General features: G+C 28.7%; 1 protein-coding gene across 1 annotated transcript in view; it reads right to left on the bottom strand.

The window, feature by feature from the left end:
* Window positions 1-18,290, bottom strand: part of LOC129960272 (CWF19-like protein 1) — a 60,679-nt gene that overhangs the window by 13,270 nt on the left and 29,119 nt on the right. The window contains exons 8-10 of the mRNA XM_056073566.1: window positions 10,530-10,643; window positions 9,914-10,007; window positions 3,147-3,223 (exon numbers count right to left, since the gene is read on the bottom strand). Of these exons, the coding sequence (XP_055929541.1) occupies window positions 3,147-3,223; window positions 9,914-10,007; window positions 10,530-10,643 (285 nt within the window). The remainder of the gene's footprint in view (window positions 1-3,146; window positions 3,224-9,913; window positions 10,008-10,529; window positions 10,644-18,290) is intronic.

The raw sequence follows: 18,290 nt of genomic DNA, 5'->3' as shown, positions 1-18,290 counted from the left end.
CTAGACACCAAAAAAGCAATCTTTCACTAGATAAATTTAAATAATGCATATGATATTGTTTCACTTCCAAACTAGCAAGCCAGCTTACAAATGAGTTCCAGATAATGCTTCCAGCAATCTAATAAATAGCACAACAGATACTTATGAAAAAGTACCCACTAAAACAAACAGAGTACGTACAGTCGAGAAGGATGGAGAGACCCAGCTTTATTTTGTTATCGATCATCGTATATGAAAAGTAAAATTAGCATTTTAATGGTAGTAAGGTATACTAAAAGATGGTGTGTCTAAAATGTTCACATGGGATTGTACATACATTGAAAATCCTTATGGCAATACTAGAAAAATTACCCTGAGTACAAATTTGTTTAATACATCATGATTACATCAAAAACATGCGACATTATCTTTAGCGGTCGTTTCCATATTTGGATCTGTAAGATATAGATATTCTTCGAACATCGGTAATAATATTTTTTATTCTTGTGACACTTTAAAAGCATTTGTAAAGTTAATATCAATTTTCAGTTCATGTATGACATAATATTTACTATGAAAATTTCAGGAAGAAGTTTGATTCTTTTCTGAAAAGAAATATTTAAGAGTATCAAAATGGAAAATTTTATATAAGCAAAAAACTAAAAAAATTCAGTGTGTGTGTGTGTGTATTAACTTTTAAAATAATATCTTATCAATTAAAATTAATATCTTATCAATAGAGAGAGAGAAAGATTAACTGTTCTTTAGCCTCCTTTGTGCTTTATCCCTGCATTTCTTTAATTCAATATATACTATTCCTATCATAATTGTTTGCTATTCATAGAAAGATATGAAATGATATCGATTTTTTTTCGAATATATAAAAAAAATAGTGCATTTCATTCACTGTTAAATATAAATTAGTTTTAACTTAGTATTCTACACAAATTCTTTTGGATTGCGAAAGATTTCATTACATGAAGACACAAATACAAAATATATAATTATTAGAGATCAGGAAGGCAAATCGTAGAACATCATTCCAAACGTTTATTTATTTATTCTACATATCTTTAATTTCCCTTATTGTTGAACCTTTGATTCATCAGATATTTTGATGCTTTCAAATATTTTGCTGTTTACCAACCAATATATTAAATGAAGTGACACAAGAAAATAAAATGAAACAAAATACACAAAAAATTACAAATTTTAATAATAGATCTAAATATAATTTATCAAAAACAACATAATTATTCTTAAAAGTATAGCAATGTATATATGTTTATTTTTTGCATTCATTCTTACAGATTTAAAATTCTTTTCAAAAGGATATAAGAACAGTGCTTTAATACACTTATACAGAATTATTTGAAAAATCATGACTCTTCATATAATTGAAGACAAATAAAAAAATGACCACAAACATTTTAGAACAAAGTCACTTATAATCTATCTTGTTTGTAAATATAATTTTTTTAAAGTAATAAATTAAAAAGGAATTTCATTCGAAATTTCTTGTTCTAAAATATTTTTGCTTGTCAAGAGAAATTCTTACAAAATTTTGTTTTCCAAGAAGTTTTTTCATTTCAGCATTCAAGTAAACTTACTTTTTTTTTATTCAAAATTATATTTGATCCATTTCTGCCATTCATTTTAACATTAAGTAAATAATAATACATAATTTTACACTAACAAAAATAGTGGTTAACTAAAATATTAGTCAATACTTCGTGAATCATTAAGATTATTTGAAATGCTTAATTTTTGCATGTGTAAGGAATAAATGTAAGATATATTTTGTATCAACAGAATTAATACTAAATGTGTTGCCTAATAATTTTTTGATGCCTAATTTTTTATTCCATTTATGATTGTGATCAATATTATAATTAAAATTACAGCAGATGTATTTTATGAAATTTCAGACTTTTGCAAGAAATATTGAGCCCATAAACAAGCATCAATAAATTTAAACTAACACAAGTCCTCCTCTTCTTTACTAAAAATGTTAAAAATCATTGCACATATACCAGATTAGATATCTAATTACCAGAGGTAACTTCATATCTTACTCCTCTTCAGCCCCACCTTTTAAAATAACTTTTTTGCACAAACAATTTAATAATATGCTTTTTTTTTTTTAGAAAATAAAAATCCTTACATCCCTGGTTTTAATTCTTTTATATCCTATTATGCCTACAGATTATGTATTTGTGCCTATTAATACAGAGGTCCTAAAAATGTGAAAAAGTAATTATGCTTCAATTTTGAAATGTGTATGCAGTGAACCAAACCATTTTAAAGAAGCCCTACTCTACAGTGTCATGTAAAAATAATTCTTAGTTCATTCTCAGAAGTTTGTTTCCACTCATATTTATTCATTGATTTTATGAATTTGTCTTGTAAAGAGGTCTTTGATCTTTTCATTATGCGAGGCTTATTTTCATACAAGTAATATCTTATATGCTTACAAAAATATTAAAAAATCATACATAGAAAGGTCTTTTGATCGAGAAAATTCCATAATATTATGGAAATAGGAACTCTGATCAGAGAATGCAACACAAACACCTTCATGAAAAGCTTAGTCCTATGAGCAGAAACGTAATATTGTTAAAATCACATTTACTTCCTACTGACTCTTCATCTCTACAGTTCTGGTGCAGAAAAATTTGAAACATGTTTTCGTAGTGATCTGAATTGAACGGCTACTCCGGCGGTCTTCATCAAAGAAACATGGTCTAAAAATCCCTTGCTTCCAATACTATAATACTCTTTTATTTAAAAAAAAATGTATAGTGATCTCTAATGCAACCCATGGAAGTTTCCTAAGGACTAGTATTTGCGATTTCGTTTACTGACAGTCACATTTGGAAGGAAAGCGACTTTATCACCCTCGACGTTTAAAAAATCGACAATAAGGTAAAGCACTGCTGTCTTGAACGAAAAAGAACATGATGAATATAAAATGATATCATATGGTTGAGATAATTTAATTAATAAATAGGCCTCTGCTCTTATTTGCTAAGTGCTAAACATTCTGAAATAATGCGTTTCCCTGAAAATTAACAATTTTAATTTCACAGTCACACAGTTCTTGCTAATATGTCAACGATTATAAAAGTTCATAATAACAATATAACAAAGAAAATTTATTCACTTACGTGATCACCTATACTTAGTAGCAACTGTTTTTGTACTTCAGGATTTGTTAAACAAAACCAACAACTTTCTTGTGATACTGAAACAATAAAAAGGAGAGATGATATGAAATTAAAGTTTATATTTAAGAAAACTCATTATGTATAATGTATCTGAGTGGTGAAACTGCAACTGCAAGTAATCAGTTGCAGTTTAAAATATAAAATAAGGAAATAGTAAATGGCTACCCTCAAAAGACATTAAAATTACAGGTATTTGTAATGATAAATACTATTAAATAATTCCTTTTAATATCATTTTTGAAACCATTTAAATTATTTAACAACACTTTTCATTACAAATACCTGTAATTTTAGATCCTACAAGGTACTACTATATTCCAACTTTTTTAATACTTTGAGTACAATAAAGTTTTTAAATATTTTTGAGAAATTTTAAGAGATGAGGGAATTGAAAAAATGAGGGTAAAAATAAGCACGTCTCCTGTATATAGTAGATGTGCTTATTTTTGATGAAAATAAAAAATAAATAAATAATAAAAATCAAAGAAGAATTAAAGTCCAGCTTCAAATAAATTAGCTTCAATTAGTTTCCCACAGTTTTTTCTTCCTTTATTTATAAATCTTAATTAAGATAATTTGAGTTATTTAATTTCTTTTCTGGTTATTCTAAATCTTTCATTATTGCATCCGTCGGGTAGAAAAATAATAAAATTGTTCAATTCTTCATCAATTAACTCAAATTATTTTTGCACCATTCTACGTGGATATTTGATTTATTTCATTTGCAAGATATTCCCTATCAATTTTCAGTTCATCTAATTTTTTAAAACAAGTAATTTGGAGAGAATCCGAGACTTTGAGTTTTTCAAGATGTCCACTTATTAGATATCGTCGTTTTAAAGAAAAAAACGTTTTGTCTTTAGAAGTCTTCTTCATTACGAAAAATATGTTTTGCATTTTGCCCAGTTTCATCATATTCAAAAATAACTTGCGATATATCTCAATACATTCATGTCCATAAATTAAGGATAATTCATCACACGGAAATCGAACTCTTAAAGTAAAAATTTAACCTGTAGAATTATCACATGCATCTTCAAGAATAATATGCAAATTACAGGATGCCACTAAATGAAGTCAATAGTACGTCACAATGACGTGAGTGTAATAGAGAAGTATATAAGAGTGACAGAAAAGTAAAATTGTTCGCAAGCGTTCTGTAAGCCGCCCAGTGCCATAACCGAATGGTTATTACACAGAGGACGCATGTGGATAATTTTTTACGTGGTAAAATTATCGGCCGTCTGGTCTTTGAGCGTAATCAGATGGAAGAATCCGAAGAACTTGGAATCGCCCAAAGCGTCATCTCGGAAATGATTCCAAGATGATGGGAAAGTCAATAGACGTTGCAGTACAGGTCGCCACCGAGTTACAACGCTGCATGATGATCAGTATTTAACAGTACCTGCCAAAAGAAGCAGACCGAGCACATCATCAGACCTGTCTCGTCAGCTATCTTCAGTCACGGGTACGACAATTGCAAGACTAACGGTGTACTGACGTTTGGGACATAATGGTTTATATGCTCGCATGCCTGTCAGATGTGTTCAGCTTATATTAACTTACTGTCGCCAGCAGTTAGCCTGCAATAGAGAACATGCAATGTGGAAATCATCACAGTGGGCTTGTGTGATGTTTTCCGGAGAGTCCAGGTTTAGCTTGCAGTCTAATTCACGTCAGACTTTCACATGAAGAAAGCCAGGTACCCATTACCTCCAAGAGAACATCACTGAACGACACCGTTACGGTGGTGCAGGGTTGCTCGTTTGAGGTGGTATTACATTGGGCTCCAGAACATATCTACATGTTCAAATCGGAACTATGACAGGCTAACTTTATTGAGACATCGTTCTGAAATGACATGCATGTTTATTTAGGCGTGCCATTGGCGCAGAATTTCTATTTACTGATGACAAGGGCCGTTCTCACCACGCAAACTTCGTAAACGAATGTCTTCAATCTGAGGATTTCACCTCTGAACGTGGTTCAAAATTACGAGGTCCGTCCCAAAATAGCCCTAGTGTTGCTTCAAACGGGACGTTAATATAGCCAAACCAAACCAAACCTGAGGATGTCACCCGCATGAAATACCCATTATTCTCACCTGACTTGAATCAAATAGAGCACGTGTGGGACATGCTTGGCTGAAGATTTGCAGCCATTCAACCAACTTCTACACGCGTATCGGAACTTTAGAGAGTATTGCTTGCTGAGTGGAATAATCTTCTCCAAGATCAGTCTCATAATTTGATACTAAGCAAGCCTAGACGTTTCACGCACTGTATTAAATTGTCTGGAAGACATACAATGTATTAACCATCATACAACCCACATAAAGTAAAGTTTATGTAAGGGAGATATTTTTTGTAATTGCTCCAGGGCGCAAAAATTGTAGTTTTTATGAATAGTATAATACATACACCATCTTTTTTTTTATTTTCATTATCTTTTGTTTCACACATGAGCTTTATGAATGAGTCACGTTTATTTTATTTCTGAGCCTTCATTTGCTGGTGCAGGCATTATCCTTAATGTATGGACATGAGTGTAATTCAAACTTCGTAAATAAATTTCTTTAAAATTTCTGTTGTATAGAATATGAATATTAAATAAATCTTTACATAAACTAGTTAGTGATTACAGTAATACCATGATAATCATCACAATCATATGATTTCATTTAGTACATTTCATTTTTATAAATTAATATCCAAATGGGATAGGGTCGAACTTATCCAAAATTCTTCTTTTATTAAAATCGAACATGTATTTTTTATTTGTTTTATTTACCTTGATATATATATATATTTAAAACTGATTAATTTCCCCATCTATATAATCCGTTTCGAAAGTTATTATTTTGATTCCCTTTAACACCTCCAACATGAGAATTCTCGTCATTTGATTCTATGTTTACTTTATAACTGCATTCATATATACATAATGTAAACATAATAATTTTTAAAGCAGAAGGCAGGTTCGACGATAGAGAAGACACTTTTCATTTTTAAATTCGCTTTAATCCATCCCGGGAAGGCACAATTTATTTACAAGAGGAGACGCGGACACACACAACACAGAGCGAACGAAGAATTGATGGAAAGCCGATGAACATTTTATACCTGGTCTTATATAACATGAGATTTTTGACACGTGTCGTTTATGTTTGGAATTTCTCACACGTGGCAACCTTGATAAGAGAAAGAGAGGGATCCTTTAGAAGAATCTGTTTACATCAGCGATTTTTTATCCTTTCACTCGGCACGTGGGAACCGCTGACGCAATCATTTTTACAAAACTTCAGTTGAAGTAATTAGAAAGAAAAAGTGGAATAGGATCAGGAAATAAGGGAATATTTTAAATGACTTTGACATGGGCTGAATTAGGCTAAAAAATTAGGAAATTCTTTAGGATTAAATTAAGTTTTAAAATATCATTACACATACACACGCACACACACATATATATAACCATAATTTTTGAAGCAGAATCGTGGCCGAAGACAGGGAAGACACTTTTAATTTTTAACTTCGTTTTATTTCATCCCGGGAGGCATGATTTATGTACAAGCATAAGCGATGAGCACACCAACACAGAACGACACAGACGAAATCAGGAAATGCTCATGAAAATTTTATCAATGTGAATATACACTGTGAGATTTTGGTAGGGATTTCCTACACATGTCGATTTTGATAAGAGAAGCACAGGAATAAAAGAATGTGCTTGCTGGACAGTTTTAAAAGAATGTGCTTGCTGGACAGTTTTTTATCCCTCCACCTGGAGAGTGTGAAAGTGCACATTTAAGCATTTTTACAAAGCTTCTGTTGAATTAAACAGAAAAAGTGAAATGGGATCAGGAAATAAGAGAACATTTTAGACTGAAGTTAATATGAGCAGAATTGAGCAAAAAATTAGGAAATTAATTAAATTTAAATTAGATTTTAAAATATCCTTACATGTGTGTGCATGTGTGTGTGTCATGATATTTAAAAATTTAATTTAAACTTAATTAATTTCCTATTTTTTTCCTATCAATTTCCTAATTTTTATCTTAATTTAGCCCATATTAACTTCATTCTAAAGTATTCTCTTATTTCCTGACCTCATTCCAATTTTTCTACTTAATTAATGCAACAGAAAGCTATGCAAAAATGCTTCTGTCAGCGGTTCCCACGCTCCGAGTGAAGGGATAAAAATTTTCTGACCTAAACATATTCTTTTCAAAGATCCCTATAATTCCCTTACCTAAATTTGAAATATAAATTTATACACGAACATTTTTATAAAATCGAACTATAAAATTTTACATCATATAAAATAATACACCATATGCATCATCTTCGCTATTATGATAAATATATTTTAATTTCTATATCATTATCGATATTACTTATGAAAATACTTTCGTTTGTTCTTCCCATTGCAAAGGTTGAAACCTCCATTCTATCCTTGTCTAATAATGCAAATAAAGTATTTCCAATAATTGACAAGTAATTAACAGATAATTCTTTTTCGATAAAGACATTCGAAACATTAGTTTCCTAATCTTTATTTTGAGGAATAACTATTTATTTATATTTGTAATAAGTGTCGGTTCTTAATAGTCATTTTCATCAAAATTTAAATTATTCAATCCATGTACTTTTTACTAATACATAATAATTTATATTAAAATCATTTAGATAAGTATTGACTTCAGTACAATTAGGAAGTCGTTTGTTTTATATGTAAGCATTTTCGATCAATATCTGTCAAATTATAGCATTTTACCATCTTTATAATCTTATAAAACTTTTGTTTTTAAAAGTAATATATCTGTAATGCTATATAATAAATTCTTATTATATTTCATTGTTGCATTTATAAAGATTACCTTTATACAGTATGACTTTATTTAAGGCGATAACCTTTCGACTTCTGCCGAAATTTCTATAAAGCCATCTTAAATTATTTCTTCATATCTCTTCTAGATAGTTGAAATAGCATATATTAGGTCCTGTTTCAACACAAACACCATTTATATTAAAAGATTAATCTTTTTAATGAATTGAAATAATTTAAAATCTTTTCCCATTGTAATTTGTATTTTAGAAGAATATTATTGATTTTAATATTATTAGAAATAGAGTAATATTCCCCTATTGACAAAATAATTATAATATATATATTTTTCATTGCAATAAAAATCAATGAGATGAAAAAATATGTACTGTATCTTTAAGGATAAGTTGTACTTTTCTTTTAAATATTTTAATCTATTCATTATTCTTTTTTTATAAATATCTTTAATAATAAATTCCTCATATTTTTCTGAAGATTCACTGCTACTAGATGATAATGAAATACACTCAGTTTGCTTTGCTTCATTTAAGGACAATTTTAGAGATGAAATGAATTTGTATTTAAAAAAAAAATCAAAATTCATTTATTGAATGTTTTTATTTAAAAGCCTTACTAAACTGTGACCTAACATTGCAAAACATTGAATAGTATAGAGCAAATGGGTATTTTAAAAGGTCAGCAAATCAAAAACAACTACTGATTTGATGATGACACTGGATTTTTATCAGTGTTAAGAAGTTATATAATGATGATTTTAAAATCACAAGAATTCAATATTTAGACGGAAATTATGGCACCTGGAATTTCAAGAGCCAGGAAATTTCATAAAAAGTGAGAAAAGGAATTGAAAAAATAAAATTAGTCATCACTTTTAATGAAACTTATGTAAATCAAGATTTAATCACTCATTGCCAGAACTTAGCTTATAAGTAAATAAAATTATAACAAATTAGTATATTAATAAAAATGATACAAAACACAGAAAAGAAAATATCAAATTAGAAAAAGATCTCAAAATCATATTTGTATACAATTAAATGAAATGAGAATGAAACATTATGGCTCCAGACAATTCTATAGGCTACAAAGCATTGAATAAAATTGTTTATTATTAAATATAATGACTGCATCTTAAATTAATATCTGTTTTGAACAAAACCTACATAATTCCTGGCATGGATATTTTAGAGATTTTTAATTGATTGCAGATAAATATACAGGATATTTTAATGCTAATACTTTGTATGTTTTGGTTTAAAAAATGGCATTAAAATGAATTATTCAATAGTGTTTATCATCACAAATACGACTAATTTTAGTGCCCAATAAAGGTAACCATATACTACTCAAGGAACTAAAAATCAATTCCTAATATTAGACGGTTTGAAAGCCTACATGGATCGATCAAATATATTTCCTAATGCTAGCAAACAAATTTTTAAAAATTAAAAATTGCTATTTCTTACATAAAATGACAGAATTTACAATTAGGAAGAGATTAAATAAAGCAAGGGAAATGAATTAAAACAATTATCACAATTTATAGGAAACTACCAAGTAATTTTTAATACATTAACTGGCACAATTAATTTATGATTGAAACTCCTTGAATTAACTGTCACATGTACATTTATTTCTTGTAAATTTGAGATCCATAATAAACAACTTGGATGAAAATTATTTATTACATGAGATGGTCTGCCGATATATAATCTGCAAATGACAATTGGAGCAGTGCACGGCAGTTAAGAGTTTTAAACGCGTTGAATTGTGTTCGTTTTACATAATAATGCAGAAAATGAAAACCAATATGAAGAGAGACAAATTCCCAAGCAATTTTAAAAATATAAAAAAGTACATACCATTGACATTTTGTTTCTTTTTAGATTTATAACTTTCATTTTCATTCATGGATCGTTTCTGCTGTCCAGACGATGAACTCATGTCATAAAAAAACTAAATATGAATAAATTTAAGACATGAAGCTATATAATTTTTAAAAAATGTGCAGTTCTTAAATAAAAATCCCAATAATATATTTTAATGTTAAATAAATTATGCATTTTTAATTCTTAATGGAAATGAAGAATTTATAATTAACCTTATTGTAAAAGCATTAAAAAACGCTTTACGCAGTTTTGTACACAAGATGCAAGTTATTTATACTTATCTACTGTTGTTAACATCATTCTATGATATTTGTACAACTACACAAATTTAAGAAATATATTGTTTCATTTATGATTTAAAAGACAAACCGAATTAATTAAAATAAAACATAAGGATTTTTCCTACTAACAACAACAAAAAAAATATCCATACCATTTAGACATTGAAACATTTAGTTGCTTCTGTATTTGCAATCACAAGCCTTTCTTCATAAGATTTTTGCATTTTAAAACTTTTTTCTCTAAAAACTTGAACTATTGGAGAAGTATAAATGAAAGATCGAATAAAAAACTTTTAAAGTAAAATCACCTGGCTGTTGCATTCTTCAGCACCATATGGGCATTCAGTGACTGGACCGGCTGTATTTGTCAACTCTTTGGAAGCCATTGAACAGTAAGGGGTGATATTAAAAGCATACAACCACTGCAAAATAAAAAGTTCCAAATTGCTTACATTAAGTTTATTCAGGTATTTAAAAAAAATACAGAATGAATCCAGAAATACTAATAGAAAATCAATTTATTTTACTTATTGATTGATTTTGAATAGCAATGCATTCCTTCCTTTTTTACAGTAATATAAATGCATATATGTAAAACGGTGAATTCTTAAAAGTTAAAAAAGAATTCAGAATCATCGTCATTTAGCTGATAACCTCTTTAATCCGTATTTTTTATTCTATTTATTATTATTTTTACAATTATAATATCTGTAAAATTTAATTTCAAATTCTATCTATTAAATTCAAATTCTATTAATTTCAAATTCTATAGGGGGAGGGACCATGCCTAGTTGAAGTAAACTACTATAAATGAATTACATCTACCCTCCCAAAACATTAAGCGTTAAGTGATCATTATCGCAACAGTTACAACAGAAGCTAAGATTGGAATCCTTATAACCATTTTTGGTCACAATCCAACCTCTCACGCAGGAGGTACGTTCTATCATCGAAGTACAGATCATTCACCCCCCTCCCATAGTTATACCTGCAGGACAAGTGAGAACCTGCTTACTTACCAGACTTCTCATCCATGAGCTCATGTTTTACCACCTGAGGAATTTCAAAATAAGACAAAAAAGAGCAGGTTCCACTAGAAGGAATTAATTATTGAATCTTAATTTGCTGATGCAGCCAGCCTTCCAAAGGAATCCCAAATTAATTTCAAAACAACCAATCAGCTGATCAAGATAATTAAGAAAATTAATGCGCTAATGTTTCTTTCAGGTACTTATCAAATAAAACAATGCAAAAGTCTATAAAAGAATTTCTTATAGCGCACGCTTTACCACTGGGCACTGTAGATAGCTTTATACTTGGGGCATTCAAGGATAAAAAGTTACTGGCACAATTCTTTTGTTCAAAAAATTATAAAACTATAAAAAAATATCGAGTCTATGGTAACAAAAAATTTAAAACTTGTCCACAAGCTGGCAAAGAATAAATGAAAAATCAAATTTGGAAAAGTTAGAAAGTTTTGTAAAAACAAAAATCTTATTTATTTGATGCATTAAAGAATAAGATTTGAATTATATAGGACAAACAGTACTGAACTTAATCAAAGAGTAAATAGCCATAGATCTGCTTTTAAAAACTTTATAAAAAGTGAGTCTTTTGACTATGAACTACTACACTTTCAATATCATACTTTTGATAATATTAGTATTTACATTTCGGAAGAAAATATTGTTGACTTAAACAAAAGATTAGATTTAGAAAATATTTATATTTGCAATTTACAAACTTTGTTTCCATATGAACTCAATAATAAACTAAATGGTGAAGATTATAGGGATTTAGATAACATCTGCATTTATAACAAATTTAACATTTTTAAAGACTTTTTGGATAATGAAAACTGTAATAAAAGATTTAAGAGAGGTAAAGGTAGAGGCGGCAATTATGATATTATATTTGAGGATTTTCAGTATTATTGTAACCTGGATCATAAAAATGAGAACATTCTTAAAATTAAAAAAATATCTTCTTGGCCTTGAAAAAAGTAAAATTAAATTTAATAATAAATTTGGAGATTTCAAATTTGAAAATTCTTTTACTAAATTTATAATTCTAGATCTAATTAAATTCAAGCTTAGTATTGGTAAAAAAATATTTACTATTTTAAAATAAAAATAATTTAAATAGAGAGTTTTGTGCAGTGAGATTTTTGGATATTAGTTTTGAAAACCTGAAGTTGCCTAAAACTGTGCACAACAGTAAAGAATTTTTTCCTTTAAAGGATAATGCAATAATTTCAATAGAATTTAGTTATTCAGTAACTTTAAGGAAACGAATATGTAATTATAATTACCATAGCAAAAATTTAGATAAGATAAACAAAACAAATTGTAATTGTAACAAAGAAATTTACAAAGATTATATAGATGCTGATAAAGGACATATCATAGTGGGGAATTTAAAAATTATTGATTCAAGTTCTTTAAGAAAATTAATGGAAAAGTGAACAAAATTTAGAGAAAAAGTAAATAGAAATAAAGAAAAGTAAAATCTTAATTTCTATTGGACAAGATTTGGATATTTTTATTTCCAAATTATCTATGAAATATCACTAGCTTTCAAAGGGTTTGGAGAATGGAAAGTGAGGATTTTAGAGGAAATTAAGACTAAGATTAACTGTGATAATGGCAGATCCAAAGAATGAGGAATTTATTTTAACAAATCGTTAAAAAAAGAAATTTAAAGAGAGGTTACAGTAATAATAAATTTACAATTTTTATTGTTACTGTAGTTGATAAATAGTGAATAATTTCTCTTTAATTAGTAAATATTACTATAACGAACTTATAACTAATGAATATAACTCTAATTCGACATACATTTTATATAGTACCGGGAAAAAGAAATTGAAAAAAGAAGAAAGTTTCGCTATAAAGACTAAGATTAAGACTTGCTCTTTAAACTATCCTTATTTGTTCCCAACAGTAAAATTTCATTAAAAAAAACCATTAAAATTTAGATTCGGAATTTGTAGTACAGGCAGTTATAATTACTACATGGGAAAACATTTCTTTAAATATTTAAAAATTATCCTGAACAAAATTAAACATGAGAATAACTTTATAATCAATAGTCTATGATTATAAAGTTATACATTTATATAGTACCGGGAAAAACATACATTTTATATAGTACCGGGAAAAAGAAATTGAAAAAAGAAGAAAGTTTCGCTATAAAGACTATGATTAAGACTTGCTCTTTAAACTATCCTTATTTGTTCCCAACAGTAAAATTTCATTAAAAAAAACCCATTAAAATTTAGATTCGGAATTTGTAGTACAGGCAGTTATAATTACTACATGGGAAAACATTTCTTTAAATATTTAAAAATTATCCTGAACAAAATTAAACATGAGAATAACTTTATAATCAATAGTAACAAAGAAATTCTGGATTTTCTAAAAGATAATATTAATAAACTTAAAACTTAGGATTTTGAAAATATGTACACAAATCTACCTCATGAAAAATTAATAGATGTCTGTATTTTTATATATGACGAATATTTACATAGAGACTTTATTTTAAAAAAGTAATTGCCTTGAATTATGTAAATTTAATATTTCCGAAAATTATGTTTTAAAGGGATTCATTTTTATAAACAAGTAAAGGGAATTCCAATGGGAACAACTTTTACAAGTGCTATAGCCAATATTTTCCTACATTATTATGAGAAAAAAATAATTAAACAATTTAATAAACGATTGGAGATATATTGATAATTTACTTTTGTTAAACATAGATAATATTAATGTTGTTATTGAATATTATCCAAAAGATACAATTGAAATAAATGAAATAATGAACAAAGCTACCTATCTGGATTTAAAAATAGAAATTTCTAATGGAAAAACTTTAGTAGGTATTCACAATAAAAGGGATGAATTTAACTTCAAAGTAATTAAACTTAGTTCTAACGGGACTCTTCTTAGTTCTAACCATTCTATTTAAACTCTAAAGTTTTCAAAAATTTGATTTTCTCATTATTTAACAGATTTTTAAAAAATTATAACAACAAAATTTTTTATACTGAAACAACAAACAATCTCATTAAAAACTTCATTTCTAACGATTTTCCCAAAACCGTTCGCAGTATAGAAGTTTTAATAAGAGAAGGTTCATCTATTTTCTAACATATTCTAAATTTTCACAACCCAAGGTATGATTTTTAGTTTAATTCCTTTGAATTTTTCACTTAATAGATGATGCTGAGATCGTTCAATTTATTTCTTATGATGACGAAGTACTTTGACCAAGCGTTTTAGGCGTATTCAGCTTTAAAAACGGGAAAGTTGAATTTAGTTTAATGTTGTGGGTCTGCAATGACAGGTTTATTTTCTTCATAAAAGTTTTTGGAGTTTTTACTTTCAACTGGTATGTTATTTTATTGATGGTTATATTTTATTGATGTTTTTTAGCTTTATGATTTAATGGTCTTATTGTTGATTGGTTTGATTCAATTTTGTTGTAGTCTTGCTTAGATTTGAATTTTGAAATAATATTTGCTTATTATTGTCTTTGATTTCATGCTACTAATTCTTATCTCCAAAACCTCAATTTCTTGAGATTTTCGAGCGACAAGGGGTCAATACTTGGGTGAAAGTCAGACACCTCACGGAAAAAATCCCTGCCTATGGGTGACCCTTGAAAAAGTTTTCAGGCAAGATTCACTATTTCTTTCTTTTTTGTTCTTTTTCTTCTGTTCCATTTTGACATTTAAACTTAATATTTATTTCTAATTTGGTTAGTTCATTTGTATTTTAGATAGCAGGAAAAAGCGCATAGAAACACATTCAAATTTCATACAGTTTCATACAAGGATTTTTCTTAAAGTTAGCTAAGGCAGCATTTATTTTAGGTGCGTGCGTGCGTGTGTGTGTAATGATATCTCTTAATCTATACATAGTATAAAATGAAGTCTCCTGAAATCGTCTGTATGTTGGAACCACAAAAACACGAGAAATAGTTAACGGATATTGGAGATATTTATACCATTTTGTAGAGCACTTATTGATAAAGGTTTTAGTACATTAAAGTCATATCAAAATAAAATTAAAAAAGGAGTTTTATAATTGTGATTTTAATTATTCCGCGCATGCGCGAAAATCTCAAACTATGCATGTGCAAATAGCAAGAGCTGTGGTATGTATAGGGATACATTTCTTTGTTTACCTCTGTTAGCCAATCACGTCAGAACGGAATTGGATGAGATTTAGCACATAGATAGATTATAGTCTGGAATACAACATAGGCTACTATTTATTACGGTTAATTTATTATTAATTAAAAACCAACTTTCCCGCCAAAAATCTTTTCATTTCCCCACCGCCAAATAAGTAAGGCTTCTGTCTTTTTTTTTTTTTTTTTTTTTCCCACGCTAAAGAGGATAAGCTTAACATTTTTTGACCGATTATTTCAAACGATTCTGTTTATTTTCTTGGGGTTTGATGCATTTAAAATTAAACATTGTTAATTAATCGTTCTTTTGGATTCATTCTGAAGTACTTTTAAATTAAAATAAAACAGAATAAAGGAAATTAAAAAAATTCTAATCTGCAATGAGTTACCCCAACTGGCGTAGAAAATTCACGCATTTCTGTTACTCCAATCGGCGTTGCGCAGTTTGTTCTTATTGTTGACAACAGTATTTTCATTTTAATTAAAAGTTTAAAAATTATGTGTATTATACTGTTGTAGCTATCTCAATCGATAAATAAAATAGAATTGATTTTTAAAAAATACGGACTTGGTTTGAATCTTCTGCTAGCCCAACTTCGCACGGACCGCAATATAGCTCTGACTGTAGCTTCCTCGGGCATTGCTGCAATGCCGCTTAATCTTGCAAGCAAAGATACCCCAACATGCAAAATCACCAAAAACAGCGACCGGGGAGTCCTTTTGCAGCACTGCAAGTTAATATTATGGGACGAGTGCACAATGTCGCACAAGCATTGGCGGCGTTGTCGTTTTGCTCAGAATGTGTTTGCTCAGAATGATCTGTTTGCAATCTTAGTGAGCACTTGCAGACTATCACACCCCCTCCAGCTGTGGGATAAATACAAGGAAGCTTTATCAGAAGATATCGTGCATAGGCTGGATGACACTCACAATTACCTAATCATTAACGAAGCTTAGGTATTGATTGAGGATTGAGGTATTAACATGGGCTAAATGAAGATACCTAGGTCCGTTCTCATACATATACATCAAAATTTCCACGCGAACGAAGTCGAGCTTATCTAATTTAAATTCTAATTAATTTCCTAATTTTTATCTTCATTTAGCCAATGTTAACTCCATTCTAAAATGGTCTCTTAATTCCTAATCCATTTCCCTTTTTTATTTAACTACTTCAACACGCTCTCTTTAAAACCGCTCACTTTAGCAAGTTAACACGCTCCGAGCGAAGGAACATTTCTCTAATTCATGTTTTTCTAAAGTTTTTATAACAGTGATTAATTTGAAATTAGAATTAATATTTGGTATAATTTTAAATCAATCTTCTATTTGTACAGTAACAGTATCAATTACAGTGTTAAAAAATATAACACCTAAATTCCTCTACCGGATTTTTTATTTCGTCTTCTGCTAATTTGGAATATAATCTTTTCTTTGTTCGAATTAGTTTTACAGGAAAATGTTCTGAAATGTCAAATTACGCGCTAGCACTTTTGCTTCATCTAAAAATGCGTTATATTTTGTTCTTAAATTTTGGATTTCAATTTTAATCTTATTGAATAAATTGAAAGCCGAGTCAAGAACAATTGTTTTTGCTTGAAAAAGTTTATTGATAGTGTTAATTTTTAGAAATATTGCAAATCATACTATTAAATATAAAATAAATAGCTTATATAAAATAATTGTAATAAATTCTTCTACTGCATTCAATAAAGTTTTAGCTTCGGATACCGCTGTATTGTCAATACTTACATCAATAAATTCTTCTAGGGCTATACAAGAATCTATTTTGGCTTCCCAACGAGTGTCACATAATGATTTAAGAGTAATGTTTAAATGCTTTTGTAGAATTTCCCATCTTTTTGTAGAAGCAGAAAATGTTGCATGTTGCTACCTTTGTCGTATGCTTGCCCTCTACAATTCATAATATCTAAATCAAGCTCATTTAATCTTTCCAATAGAGTTTTTACTAGTCCTTCTCCAGTCACATCAGTTACTTCGATAAACCCTATAAATGACTCATTTATAGTTAACCTTTTCTTTTCAAAATTTACATACCTAATAATGATTGAAGTTTCCTTATGGGAAATATCAGGGGTACATAGTGTTTAATTTTGTTAAGGACTTCACTTCTTAACGCAGAGATAACTTGTTCTTATGGCTTATGAGCTAAATGATGCACAATTCCATTTTTAGAACTTAATATTTTGTTTATTTGATCCATTAGCACAGGGTCATATTTATTTAATAATTCGATTAAACTTAAAATATTTCCATTATTAGGCGTACCTATTATTTCGTGGGTTCCTCGAAGTGGAAGATTATTACACGCTAAAAACAGAATCACATCTACAATTCTTTGAAATAGTAATTTGAGTCGTGCCGTTTTCATACTTATATTAACTTGATTTGTTTTACCAATAGTCGAACATAAATTTAGTCGTTTTAGTAATTCTTTCCAAGCAATAAACGAATTAAAATGACAACTAGAACGCTCATGATCTTGGATTACAGTTGACAGCTTTCTTCAGTTATTAGAGCCACCTATAAATCGTGTAGTTTGGCCATTTCCTTTTCTTTTGAAAAACAGTATACAACAAAAACAAAATAACGAGTCTTACGTTTTTAAATAAATTAACCAGCTGCGAAGTTGGGTTTCGCCATTTAGCATTTTTTAAAGTAGTACGTAGTGGAAAATGATCTACCTTCAGCATTTTTAGCAAAACCTCCTTTATGTTGTATGGTCCGATTTTAACACAAAACATTCTAAATTTATCCGTTATAATATTTGGCCATAAACCAGGATCATTTATACTCTCTTGATCATATTTGTTATTGTCATTTTCGTCATTCTTTTCACCGTTTCAACATTT

The sequence above is a fragment of the Argiope bruennichi genome, chromosome X2 (assembly GCF_947563725.1).
Source record: "Argiope bruennichi chromosome X2, qqArgBrue1.1, whole genome shotgun sequence".
Classification (NCBI taxonomy): Eukaryota; Metazoa; Arthropoda; class Arachnida; order Araneae; family Araneidae; genus Argiope; species Argiope bruennichi.
Note: the sequence above shows the minus strand (reverse complement) of the source record. Positions and strands in the feature narration are given on the sequence as shown.